This window comes from Bos taurus, chromosome 4 (assembly GCF_002263795.3).
Source record: "Bos taurus isolate L1 Dominette 01449 registration number 42190680 breed Hereford chromosome 4, ARS-UCD2.0, whole genome shotgun sequence".
Taxonomy (NCBI): domain Eukaryota; kingdom Metazoa; phylum Chordata; class Mammalia; order Artiodactyla; family Bovidae; genus Bos; species Bos taurus.
In genome coordinates, this window is record NC_037331.1 from 104,065,270 (window position 1) to 104,080,084 (window position 14,815).

At 35.3% G+C, this 14,815-nt stretch overlaps 1 protein-coding gene across 17 annotated transcripts in view; it reads right to left on the reverse strand.

The window, feature by feature from the left end:
- Positions 1 to 14,815, reverse strand: part of BRAF (B-Raf proto-oncogene, serine/threonine kinase) — a 178,290-nt gene that overhangs the window by 49,097 nt on the left and 114,378 nt on the right. For all 17 annotated transcript variants that reach the window (XM_059885960.1, XM_059885958.1, XM_059885957.1 and 14 more), the window contains 4 exons: positions 13,452 to 13,588; positions 12,432 to 12,549; positions 9,320 to 9,404; positions 8,109 to 8,285 (listed from right to left, as the gene is read on the reverse strand). In XM_059885960.1, coding sequence (XP_059741943.1) covers positions 8,109 to 8,285; positions 9,320 to 9,404; positions 12,432 to 12,549; positions 13,452 to 13,588 — 517 coding nt within the window. The remainder of the gene's footprint in view (positions 1 to 8,108; positions 8,286 to 9,319; positions 9,405 to 12,431; positions 12,550 to 13,451; positions 13,589 to 14,815) is intronic.

The following is a 14,815-nucleotide window of genomic DNA, read 5'->3' on the forward strand; positions in this document are numbered from 1 at the left end:
AGTATTTCCCAGCATCAAGGTCTTTACCAATGAGTCAGCTCTTTGCATCAGGTGACCAAAGTACTGGAGCTTCAGCATCAGTCCTTGCAATGAATATTTAGGGTTGATTTCCTTTAGGATTGACTGGTTTGGTTTCCTTGCAGTTCAAAGGACTCTCAAGAGTCTTCTCCAACACCACAACTCAAAGGCATCAATTCTTCAGCACTCAGCCTTCTTTATGGTCCAGTTCTCACATCCATACATGACATGAAAAACCATAGCTTTGATTATACGGATGTCTGTCAGCAAAGTGTTGTCTTCACTTTTTAATATACTGTCTAGGTTTGTCATAGCTTTCCTTCCAAGGAACGTCTTTTAAATTTCATGGCTGCAGTCACAGTCCACGGTGATTCTGGAGCCCAAGGAAATAAAGTCTGTCACTGTTTCCATTGTTTCCCCATCTATTTGCCATGGAGTGATGGGACCAGATGCCATGATCTTACTTACTGTTTTCTTTTTATGTTGAGTCTTAAGCTTTTTCACTCTCTTCTTCCACCCTCATCAAGAGACTCTTTAATTCTTCTTCTCTTTCTGCCATTAGAGTAAGATCCTAGATATACTTTAAAGACAAAGATAACTGGAGCTGATTAATAGATTGGTAGTATGGTATAAGAAAAAGAAAGACATCAAAGACTAGGAACAAAATGTCAGATACAAGCAGCCTAAGAAGAGAGCTGCCAGTCACTGCAATGAAAAGACTGCAGAAGGGCAGCCTTGAGGAAAAAGATCAGGACCTCAGAATCAGATATATTACATCTGAGATGTCCACTGGACAATCAAGAGATGTTAAGCACAGTTACATATGACAGTCTGGAGTTCTGACGAAATGAATTAGCTGGAGACTGCCACAGAAATGGAAATTAAATGGTATTTTAAGTCATGAAACTTGATGAGATTACCAAAGGACTATTTCAATATTTAGAGAGGTTAAGGAGTTGAAGAACTAGCTGAGAAGGAACAGATAGTAAGGAGAAGGAAAATTAGGAGAATATAAAGTAATGCTTCTCAAACTTTAGAATGATTAATGATTAGAATCACTCAGGGATCTTAAAATGCAGCCTTCAATTCAGTAGATATGAGGTGGTGGTTAAAATTCAGCTTTTCTAAAAGGCTCCCAGGTGGTAGAGTTTAAGGGATTAAGAAGACGTTTCATGAAGAAGAGTGTGATCAACTGCATTATATACTTCTGATGGTTGAGGACTGAGTATTTAACCACTGGATCTAGCAACATGTTAACTATCTTATTAAGAGATATTTCAGTGAAGTGTCAGGGGCAAAAGCCTGACTGGAGTGGGGTCCAAGAAAATCAGGAAGGGAAGAATTTAGAGAGTGAGTAAGGACAACTCAGTTGAGAAGTTTTACTATAAAAGAAAGAAGAGGAACGGAATGATAGTTTGAGATGGAAGTGGGGTCAAGAAAAGGACTCCCACAACTTCTTTATTATGAAAACTTTTATGCATGAAAATGCAGAAAAATCAAAGAATAGCATAATATCCTGTGACTTGCACCTAGGTTTAACAATTGTCAATATTCTTCCAAATGAACATAAGAAAGATGTTTTAAAACACAAGAAAATCCAGTAAAAAAGGAAAATCTGAAGTTGAACAGGAGAGCGCTACTCAAAAGATGTCAGTCTGTAGGAGAAAGGGGATGGTATGCATGCACAAAATGAAAGGACTGGCTTTTCCTCTTAATGATGAGACAGAAAAATTGAGTATGAATGTAAGTAGGTAGGAAGATACTGTGGTGGGTGTTTCTAATACTTAATAAAATGGCAAGTGAGGTTATCAGCTGACAGTTCTTAGAGAAGAGATATTGGAGGACTGAGGATAAAAGAAATACAACAGGGTCTACGAGAGGGGAAGAGTAAAAACCCAGGGAGTGGAAGTATGATGGCTGCATGGCATCCAGGGCCCATTTAGATGGTGAAAGGACTAACTAAACTGAAGAAGCAGAACAGTGAAGAGGTCAAGGAAATACACTCTGGAGCCAAAGTGCTTGCGGCAAGTCACCTGGCCTCTTAAACTGTAGTTTCTCCACCAGTAAATAAATACAGGTTAATAACAGTATCTACCTGCAGGGTGGAAAAGACCGTGATGCTGGGAAAGACTGAAGACAGAAGGAGAAGGGGGTAGCAGAGGATGAGATGGTTGGATGGCATTACTGACTCAACAGACATAAGTTTGAGCAAACTCAGGGAGATAGTGAAGGGCAGGGAAGCCTGGCATGCTGCAGTCTATGGGGTTGCAAAGAGTTAGACACGACATTGCGACTGAACAACAGGGTTGCTAAGGATTAAATGAGATAGTATATATAAAGTACACAGAACAGCACTTGGAACAAATATTATGTAACTGCTAAATGTATCACTGTATATAAAAAACCCCACAAAACATACTTGGAAATGGCAACCCACTCCAGTATTCATGCCTGGAAAATCCCATGGACCAAGGAGCCTGGTGGGCTACAGTCCATGGGGTCGCAAAGAGTCGGACACGACTGAGCAACTTTACTCACTCACTCACTCACTAGTAGTAGCAGAGATGGAGTTAGAACATAATATTTATTGATCGGTAAAGACATCTAAAATAAGAGCAAGTAAAATAAAAGTAAAACCAGTGTGATTCTGTATTTAAAACAACAAACCACTGTATACAGTATTAAAATACAGAATTCTGAAAAGATACACAATACTACATATCTGAACATTAACAGTAATTCTCTCTCAGTAGAGTACTGGTGCTTACTTATGCTTACATTTTCTAAGTTTTCTATAGTGATTATGCATTTCCTTATAATACTTTATATTTTGAAATTAAGTAAAACTGCAACAAAGGCTAATTGTAGAAACCACTTTTCCTCACTACACTTAATGCTTTTAAATTTTTACACATTTGCCTCCTGCCTTTTTAAAAAAAATTACACTTGTAAGAAAGTTGTGAAAATAAAACACAACTGTAGAATCTTAAATAAAAAGACGGAAACCACATGAATTTTACGTAGGTAAAACTAAAGCCTCTGTCCTTGATAAGCCATCCCCATCTGAGACTCTTTTTGCCATCCTGGAGATAACTACTACTGACTGAGCTCCTTCCAAGTTTTGTTTACTATTTGTACATATATATACATAAGATTTAAAAATATATGCAATGTTTTGTTTTTACAATTTTAAGTGGTCTCATGCTGCAGCTTGCTTTTCTCATTTGACATACTTTAAAGCTGATGTTGAAACATATATTATTCATTTGTGCTATATATTCTTTCCCTGCACATATGTGCCAATACTTTATTTATGCAGTCCTCTAGTGATGAGCATTTATGTTTCCAAATTTTCACTAGTAGATATTTTCCTGTAGTATATCTCCTTCAATATACCTCTCTTGGAACAAAAGCTGGTTGTTTCTTGGGTGTAGACCAAACACTTTAATAGATCCTTCCAAGTTATCCCCAGGGTGGTTGGCTGCATCAGGAGTGTCCCAGTGAGCAATCCCCCTAATCTTTATCAATACTTAATCTCGCCAGAATTTGGGCATTTTAGCAATTCTAGTAGGTAAAAAATAGTACTTCTTTCAATCTGCATTTTTTGTGATTATCAGCATCCTCCTCTCAATTACTATTTTTATCTGCCAGAAAATAACGTTTACTATAATTAAATATTCTTTGATCAACCAGAATTATTTTCAGTCATTAATACATGTTTACCATCTTCTCAGCTTCAATTCATCCTTCTATCTTTCTTTTAACTAGGCTTACCTATGAATAAAAAGAAGCATACACTTCATTATTGGTTTTAAAGTAAATTGTAAGAATTTATCCTCAAATTATTTTTAATCACCTTACAATCAGAATATATCACTCCTGTGAGAACAACAGATTGCAACTTTTTCTGTGTGCCTCCCTGAGTAAACATTTAGTAAATTTTCTAATAATGCTACATTTAAAATTATACAGTAAGTATTAGACTGAAATGAAAAGCCCTGAAAAGAAATAGCACAACAGACCGACAATTCCTGGAATTTCTTTGTAATGTTATTCTTTAAATACCTTGGCCCTTTGGCAGAATCAATGACTGTCAGGTGAGAAGATGATAAACATATACTATATGAATCCTGATTCCTAAGAATGAATTTAATTATCTGCCACTAGAATAGCTCTGCTCTCTTAAAGTAAACCTAGGAATCAGAAATGATCTTTTGCTGAAGAGAGAAGACAGTCACACAGGAAAAACGTCACTCATCTACTGTCGGCTTATATTTTGTAATCCAATAAAGGGGACACATTTCAAAGTCCCAATAATTCAATCTTCCTAATTCCTAAAGGTTTTATCTAGGAATGGCTGCAACCCCAGTACTTTAATAGTGAGACAGCATGCTCTTATTCTGCTTATATCCTGGAACTTTAGAATCAGTTTTGGAAAGTAGTCAGAAAAGATCATTTTGAACAGTCTCCGGAAATCATTCAGGGCCAGACTAGTTTGAAATGAGGGCTGTGTAAAGGCCATTACTAAGCAACTATTTAAATAGTCTACAGATCTACTTGTCAGCTACAACTAACTTGTTCTGTACTTGATGAAAAGATGGTGAAGGACAATGGAGGAGGAACCTGACATCTAAAAGTTTAAATAATTGGAAGGAATGTAATTTCCAGCTGACTATAAATATCAGCATTTTAACATTTTTACATTGTTATATGAATGTTCCTTATAAAGCATCTGTCCTTATTTCACAGAATATCTTTTATCTCTGAGGAAACTGATAAACAGTTTTTTTTGCAGGGGTTGGTGGGGAGAGGTTAGTCCTTCTCCTTGAACTGTGTTTGTTTATTCCTAGTTTCCTTTCCCCCATTTGTTCTCTGTCACTGGCCTAAGAGACCTTCCCTCTGATGTCTGGTAATTTGAGAGATAATTTGTCTTTACCCAGACTAAGTGAGACTAAAAGACAGTCTGAAAGCTTGGAGCATACAAATTGAATTCTTGTTCTGAACTCCCATGTACTCCCATCTAGATGGAATTCCTAATATCACTATCTTTGTGTCTCTATTCTTGGCTGGTAGATTCCTCAAACAAGAGTCTTCCAATCTCCTGCCTGAAGGGGAAGGTTTGGCTGCCAGCCTTCTGGGAAACAAATGAAGAGAGAGCACTAGGGAACTCTCCATTCATCACTTAGTAGGCAGTCACCCGACCCCACCCCCCACCCCCACACCCCATTTTCCTTGAGTCCAGAAACTTTCTCTCCTCTCTAGAGAATATGTTTCCAGTGTCCTGCCAGGGTAGGAATCGGGTGTCCATCCAGTGGCATAGAGCATGAGAAGGCATCCAGAGAAACATTTCAGATAGGCCTTTTCATTTATGTACTTTTCCTCTTCCAGAAATAATTCACACTCCCAGTTCTTGAGACTTGAGGATTCTGTGGTACAAATCAGGTTGGCTTCTATTTTTCCACACCCAGTTAATAATTTAGTTTTTTTGGGTGCACTATGTCTATTATTACTTCTTCATCTGCTTTCTAGCTTCTAAAATATTACTGCTATTCTTTTTTTCCTCTCCATCATTATATGTTTATGCTTAAAAACAATTTTCATTATTATAGTTTTGGTGGCATCTCAAGGAAACAAAAATGGGTCACCTTAACCTGAAAGCCACATAGCCACTTTAATAAGAGGACTTTCAATCTGCCAAAGCCTTCAGGAACTAAAGATGTGTTGGAACATTTAACCAGTTGCATATATTGTCTTATAAAAACTAAAAGGAAAAAAAGGAATTGTATCTTCTTTGGTTAAATTTAAGCTGGCAATAAAAAATATAATCTGTTAGAAGGCTTATATAATTAATATTTTTCAGCTATTAAGATAAAGGATAAACTAATGGGATGATTTACATTCACAGCCAGATATACTCATCATATAGTTAAGTTACTTCAAAATGCAAACAAAGTATTTCAGAGTAAACACATAGACTGCAAAGGTTTATACTTACAGATCCCAAACTGTAAAGTAATGGGAAAATACTGCCTCTTAACTATATCCCAGACCACAGAACAATTCCAATTGGACAGTGTTTTTCTCTACCTCCACTTCTTACCTTAATCAACACTGCACTTCACTGCCCAGTCACTGTTTCTAAAACAATATTTAATACTATTCTCTGCTGCCTCTGTGTATAGCAAAAGCCTTTTCCTCTGTGTTAATCTTTGATTATGTCTTTGACTGTTTTTCCTTTTCTTGACATTTCTCACTTTTGATACAACAAGGATGTGGCTGCTCTCTCTTCTGGAAGGTAAACCTATCAATAATTATGCTGTTGTGTGTAATCATGGTTTCATTTTAAAATTTTTGTCTTATGTATCTATCATAGCTCAGGCCTTGTTTCAGGCATTAGAGACAAAACAAAGAGCACAACAATAAACCCCTGCTCTCATATAGCTTGTATTCTAGTGGGGATGACAGACAATAAACAAATGTTATATGGAGTTGGGTGTTAAAAACAAAAACAGCGTGGGGCATAGGGTGACAGAGCGGGGTAGGAATGTTTTAGTTATACAAGGTGATCACTGGAAGGCTTCCTTGAAAAGGCAACATTGGAACAGAGACATAAGGGAGAAGCTCTATGAATACTTGGTGGCGGGAGTACTTATCCTAAAAAGAAAATAACAAGTACAAAGGCCCTGAGCAAAGAGCATACTTGGCCTGCTGAAGAAGCAGCAAAGAGACTGGTGGGGTAAAAGCAGAACGAGATTTGTTTCTCTTTCAATGTTTACCATTGTGGCCACAGTTTACTCTTTGCAAGATTTTAATATAACCTTTCAGATTTGAACAGATTCAGAGTCAGAGGTGGGGCTGTTTTAGTCTACTGGAAAAGTGGGAATGTTACTGAATAAAGTAATAAGTTGCTGCAATAAGGACTTTGGCTGAATACAGACTTATAAACAATCTAAATTACAAATATACTGCCTAGTTTTCTGACAGAAAGGGTAGGACAGTGGGAAGATTTAAGAGCTAGATCAGGTTTTGAGTCCTGGTTCTATGCTTATTTGCTATAAATGACCCTAAGTCAGAGTTTTAGGTATTAATACATGTATACTCTTTTACTGTTTTATTCTAATTTTATAATGCAAAAGTGGTATAGTAGTTATGGGGAAAGAATAATGGTTGGGAGCCAAAAATTTTGAGTTAAATATCTTTGCTGCTGTTTATTAAATGTGAAGTCTAGACAAGTCATTTAGAAGCCTCAGTTTCTTTGTCTGTAAACATAAAATATGTACTTCATAATTTTATAAAAATGACATGATGACTATGTACGTGAAAATCATCTGTATACTATAAAATGTTAAACTGACTCAATATACATGCATATTTTTAAACTACATATGGGACCTTCAAAATTGTATTTAACTCACTTAAATTTTTTCATCTAAGTGCTTTCAAAATATATTTAATTTTACCTTTTGATTTATTTACTGTTTATTTGCACTTTATGCAAAATCTATCCTTGGTAGTCAATTTCTTACTTTGGCCTATGATAAATTTTATAAAGTAATTTTTTTATCTTTTAAATTACAGAGTAAAATTCAATGAACTAGTCAACTTGAAATCCTCAAAAAGGATCAAAATGCAGACTTTCACTTTTACTTTATTTTTACTATATTTTACACAGATGATTATTTTGCAATAGAAAATAGGGGCACATGGAGAAAATAACTTGAAAGGATAATTAACAATCATTTTATATACTTCAGTAACTGTTAATGACTTTTCAGTGGATTTATTTTTGCAGGGGCACCGGGGGACTATTTTTATCTTTTGATCCCTCACTGCTTAGCGAAATTATAGTATAGTAAACATAAATTCACAGTCACATATATATTATCAAATATTTGATATATGTTTTGAAGACTGTACTAGAGACAGACTATTCTATTTCTTAATATCATATAGCTAGCCATTAGTTAAAAGTGTCTATATGATGCTGGAGAGTAACTGGGAATTTAAGTCAAAAGAATAATAGCTGAAACCTTTAAAACATCCTCAGTGGTCTTCAAAATTTACATGAGATTTAACAGAATGGAACTTACTCCATGCCCTGTGCAGTCTGCCGTGCAATATCTATAAGTTTGATCATCTCGAATTTGGTCTCAATGATGTGGAGATGATGATATAAACTGGAGCCCTCACACCACTGGGTAACAATAGCCAGTTGTGGCTTTGTTGAATAACCCATGAAGAGGAGGATATTCACATGTCGCGTTTTCCTGTAAAAAGAAACATAACAGGAAATAGTAAATGTTGATACACTTTAGCAAATGTTAAAAAAAAAACAAAACACAAAACCAGGGCCAAAGCACTCTACTTGTCAATAAGATGCTGTCAGAAAAAGGTATTTTTTAGCAAGGCAGCAGCAGGATAAATTTAGATGAGACTTTAGGAATTATCTAGTCTAACACCCTAACTTTTTCATAAATGTCTTTTTTAGTGTACCTCATAGATAGGCAACTAGATACTATTTAAATACCTTTAATTATGGGACATTCATCACTGAGACTGTAGCCTGTTCCCACTATTCTTTTTTTCTTTTTCTTTTTTTTTGGCTACATCGTGCGGCATGTGGAATTCATGTTCCACAACCGGGGAATCTGAAGTTCCTTCACCAGGGATGGAATCTGTGCCCCTGCAGTGGAAGTGTGGAATAATAGCCACTGGACACCAGGGAAGTCCCCTCTTCTTTTCTTTCTTCCCTTTAAAGTAGTTCATACTAGAAAAACATTTTCCTGTAACTTTCATCACTGGCTTCTCTGTTCTACTCTCTAGAACAAAACAGAGCAAGTTTATACCCTTTTGAACATAATAGCCTCCTATGGACCTATCATCTCAGTACTGTTGACAATTTTCTCCCTAAGTTATAGTTCCAGAATCCTCCGCATCTAAGTTCTCCTTGCCTGGACATACCCTAGTTTGCTCATTTCCCTCAAGTTCCAGGTTTGATACAATCTCTAAGTGTGTTTTGATAACCTTAGAATTTTGAGAGCAGTATTCCCGTAAGAAGAAGCACCACTTTTCATGATCCGAACACTGTTTCCATTAATTCACTCTAGGATTAATATTTTTATCAGCTGTACCATATAATATTGCATACCACTTAAAAGAAAACAGTCAAAGACAAAATATACTCAGAAAGACTTTGTTTTGTCCATTTTGAGTAAATCTGTGAAGCTAACAGGAGCTGTCACTGGAAAACACAAGTTGATCAAGGTAACTTCTCTGGAAAACATGATTTACACAAGCTTACCTGAGTACTCCTACTTCATTTTTGAAGGCCTGTAACTGCTGAGGTGTGGGTGCTGTCACATTCAACATTTTCACTGCCACATCACCTAAAAGGTAATTGCCATTCCAAATGTCATTCCAATCTTTAATTAAAATTTAAAAACATAAAAAACTCTATGGTATTTTCACAAATTACCACAGCATTAAAACCATACCATTGCAAAACTGCAAATAAATTATACCTTAACTACCTAAACGGCATTAATTTTCAAAAGATAAAAACTAAAAATGACACTCCTATACTAGTATTTTAAAATACCAATCCCTGTTCTCCCCTCCCTCAAAAACAACCAGCCTATCTCATTTTTCCCTTGGAAATTTAGTTTAACCAATTAAATACCCATGATATTTTCCTAGCTATTTAGCAAAACTAAATTAGATGCATTCACTAACTGAATGTTAAAACTGTAGATGACAGGCAGAACGAAACTTTGTGGAAATAGAAAACTGCAAACTTCTTTATCAGAGTATTTAACACTTCCTTCAAATCCATGGATCACTTATTGCTTTTACTTAGAAAAATTATTTAAAAAAAAACTTTATATGAAACAGGTAGAATTCTTACACATTGCCAAAAGGTGTATAAATTGGTACAACCACACGAAACACTGTGTTAATATCTACTTCAGTTCAGATCAGTCGCTTAGTTGTGTCCGACTCTTTGCGACCCCATGAATCGTAGCACACTAGGGGTCCCTGTCCATCACCAACTCCCGGAGTTCACCCAGACTCACGTCCATCGAGTCGGTGATGCCATCCAGCCATCTCATCCTCTGTCGTCCCCTTTTCCTCCTGCCCCCAATCCCTCCCAGCATCAGGATGTTTTCCAGTGAGTCAACTCTTCGCATGAGGTGGCCAAAGTATTGGAGTTTCAGCTTTAGCATCAGTCCCTCCAATGAACACCCAGGACCTATCTCCTTTAGAATGGACTACTGGCCCCACAAGTCTTTCCTAGATATATACCAACCACCATGGACACATATGTTCACTAAATGACAGGTGCTAAGAATATTCATAGCAGCAGTGTTTATAAAAGCCCCAAACTGGAAACTATTCAAATGCTGGTCACACGGTATATAGTCATGCCTATAGTCACACAATGAACACTATATAGAGAATGAATAACCTACAACTACATACGATAATACAGATGAATCTTATAAACAATATTGTGTAAAAAGGACCAGATACAAAGGAGTGCATACTGTATTATTATATCTATTCAGGTATGGATAGTGGCTACTCTTGAGGGTGGGGGACATGAAAAGGACTTCTAGAGTTCTGGGAATGCTCTGTTTATTGACCAAATGTGTTAACGTTGCAAAATTTTAGCTACCTGTACATTAAAGTGCACTTATTTGCATGTATATTTCAATATAATTAAACTTAACATTAATATAATTAAACTAACATTGATTTTTCCTGATTATCAAGTGCTTATAGAAAAAAAACTAACAAACTTAAAAAATTAAACATTTTAAAAGCGTAAGGAATAAAATAAAAATCTCTCATAATCATGTCATTCAAAAATGATCACTGTTAACCTACTCCTGTATACTCTGTGTGTATACTCAGTCACTTCAGTCGTGTCTGACTCTTTGTGACCCTATGGACTACAGTCTGCCAGGCTCCTCTGTCCTTGAGATTGTCCAAGCAAGAATACCAGAGTGGGTTGCCATGCCCTCCTCCAGGGGATCCTCCTGACCCAGAGATCGAACCCACATCTCTTGTATCTTTTGCGTTGGCAGTGTGGACTCTTTATCACTAGTGCCACATGGGGAGACCTGTTGTATTCCTTACTAGGCTCTTAAAAGTACGCAGTATTATAAATATTTATATATTTATTTATAAATTTATATATATATAATATATATATTTAATATATGCAGTCTCAGTGATGAATGTCCCATAATTAAAGGTATTTACATAAATATTTATATATTTATTTATAAATATTATATAACATTTATAAATATATACGAAAAGGACAGGGGCTTCCCTGGTGGCTCAGCAGTAAAGAACCTGCCTGCAATGCAGGGGACCTAGGTTTGACCCCTGAGTTGGGAAGATCCTCTGGAAAAGGAAATGGCAACCCACTCCAGCATTCTTGCCTGGAGAATCCCATGGACAGAGGAGCCTAGTGGGCTACAGTCTATGGGATTACCAAGAGTCAGACACAACTGACTAACACACACACACGAAAAAGACAACCTAGAAAAGATATATACTAAAATATTGATGGTCATTTAGAAAATTATGATATATATATGTAGCATCATAGTATGGGATATTATACATGCTGCTTTTAAAATATACCACTGAAACTTTTCCATATCAATAAATATAGATCTGCCATACCATTTTACTGTCTATATAATTATATATGGACATTATCAGTATAATCCAATCTTCTTTTAATGGGCATTTTAAGTTATTTCCATTTTTCATTAATATTAAATCTCCAATGAATATACTTACACATCTGTTTGTTCATGTTCTACATATAAAATTATTGGCTCCATATACATATTGCCAAACTGCCCTCCAGAAAATTCATAGCAATTTACTTTCCCACCAGCAGCATTACAATCACAACTCTAAACAATCAATTAAAATAATTTTTTGTCCATTTATTTTTTCAAAGAAAGATAAGTCACTTAAGAAGCAATGATGATTTCTATTTTTTGAATTTTTAATTCTTTCACAAGTAGTGAGACTGAACATTTTTTATATGTTTACTGGTCATTTCTTCCTTTGGTTAAGTTCTCTTTTTATATGTTTACTTGTGGTTTATAATATAAATAAAATTACCAACAGAGAGACTTATAAAAAAAAATATCTTGGTGACTAGCTCATCCGGACGATCATCATCTTTAAAAAATTATTACTGAAGTATAATGAGAGGACTTCTGGTTACTGTGAATCCAATTTTTATTTCCCATAATTTTTGATAAAAACCTTTGGGGAACTCTTGCGTCTGATCAAAACAGCTTAATGATACAAACAGTGAATACTCCCTTTGACATTTTCTTTTTAACAAAAGTTGTGACAGGATCACTGTATGACATACGTACCATGCCACTTTCCCTTGTAGACTGTCCCAAATGACCCTGATCCAATTCTTTGTCCCACTGTGATCTGTCCATCAGGAATCTCCCAATCGTCACTTGAATCCCGTCTACCAAGCGTTTTCTTGATAAAAATAAGGCAAAAGTCAAGCCAAAGCAAACAAAAAAGGAACACTTTATGTTTGACACTAAGTACATTCCTCTATTTCTGAAACGGACATAAGAAGAGAATAAGAACTTTGGGGAGAAACAAAACAAAACTATACTCTAGAGGAATAATACGAAGATGATTCTTACAATACACAACTTAAGTTTAAGAACTAAGTCAATATTAGGATGGAAATAATTCAGTAAAAATGAAAATTATTTATTGGTTATGAGCAGAAATGTTATATTAAATTTCAGTATTAAAATCAATAAAATAAAGCAACTTAAAAAAAAAAATCATTTGGAAGACTACTGGGGCAAGATAAGTAAGCACTACACATTTGCGACTAGCTTTGGCTCCAAAGGCCAAAAATTTGAGTTAAGGTACTAGGCAACTGTTGATAATCTTAATTACTTTCTCCCAGTCAGTACTAACTTACTTCATATATCTTATCTGATCCAATCTCTCTCTCAAAAATGTTATCAACACATACAAAACTCTGGTATGATAGAGAATCCACTTAGCCAATATATACTAGTGCACTACTGCTAATGTGATTAGTTTTTAATAAATATTTAAGTTACAGCATAAATTTAATTTTTCAATAGGAAAAAATGTCCTTTGGTAGATATTTGAATTTCAGACCAACTCTTTAAAACATATATGCCTAATGCTTCCTAAAATACCGGCTTACTCTCTTTCCATAGTTCAGAAACACAACACTATTCTAACTCTTCCCAAACTGCCTTTTACTCAATTATATTAGAGTTGAGAGCAAAAATCAACATTGTGGGAATATGCTTTAAGCAAAAAACTATCAGCTCTTAATGATTTCTAAGAAGAAAGCACTTCAGAGGAAAAAAGACATATACTCTCACCATTCGATTCCTGTCTTCTGAGGATGAAGAGGACTTTCTTTCTCGCTGAGGTCCTGGAGATTTCTGCAATGCTTTCACATTAGAGAGTGAGCCAGGTAATGAGGCAGGGGGTGTGGCGGATAAACCTGTGGTTGATCCTAAGTTAGTGAAAGGAAAAATTTATCTATTAAAGGAGGATCAAGTATGTTAGCTTACTGGGGGCAGAGGGTGCAGGGAGATGTAGACTTATTTTAAAAAATGCAGTGCATGTTTTAATACTGACCATTAGGAAAGGACAGGCAAAAAGAGGGCCTCATTTGGTGATTAATTATAAATTTAAAAACTATAGTTTCTTTTAGTTTTACAGTTTTAGCATTTTGGTCAATTTAATAACCTTTAAAATATATGATTATAGATATATACTTTGCTTACTGCTGCAGAGCCTAGGAGAAAAACAATCTTAAATATATCCCAATTTTTTCTTTGACCAAAAAAACCAAAAAGCAAAATCAATTTAAAAGCAAACATAAAAAATAAACTTTAATTATGTGACATTAAGAGCCAATCAATAATAATAATAAAAAAGAGAGAAATGCTCCAAATGGAAACATTTTCTAATAATGGCCTTAATATTGACATTATCTAACTCTTTCATATTAGCCACTAAAATTTAAAAAAATCCTACACTACATACTATACACTATTTAAGAGAGATACTGGTCACTGTCATTGGTTTCTGGAGCTTTATTTTGCTAAACAAAGATTAATTTTACCTGCACAACAAAGTTAATGGCAACAAAGCCAAGTAGGTTTCTCAAGACTTTCTGAAAAATCTCTGCCTATAAAATGAGAACAAGTAAAGTGCAATGGCATCTCAGCCAAGTTACTACAAACGGAAATATTTTATCAGCAAAATGAGTCCAAGGGCTACACTCTTTGAAAATGGACTCACCTTTCTGATGGATACTTTTTCTTCCAAGTGCTGACTGAGCAAAAATTCCAATTCATGTACAGAAAGCACCTGGTTCAGAGGGGTTCAGGGTAATGACTCCTGGTGGAGCCTGAGTATAGCTAAGCAGGACTGAGATGTCAGTTAATATTGCACAAACAGAACGAAAAGACTTCCATTTTTAAAAAAAAGTAGGTAACTACTCTCAAGTTAAAAAGTCATTCTCTCTCAAAGGACAAGGATCAAAATACTAATGGCAACATTTAAAATGTTAAAACTGTATAGAAATTTCATCATTACTACACCACATATGTCATCATGTGTAATTTCCATGATCTCACATGCAATTTCTAAAAGAAAATGACACCTGGAGTATCTATTAACTACAATCTGTAGTTTAACTACAAACTGTAGTTAAAAACTACAGTTATTAACT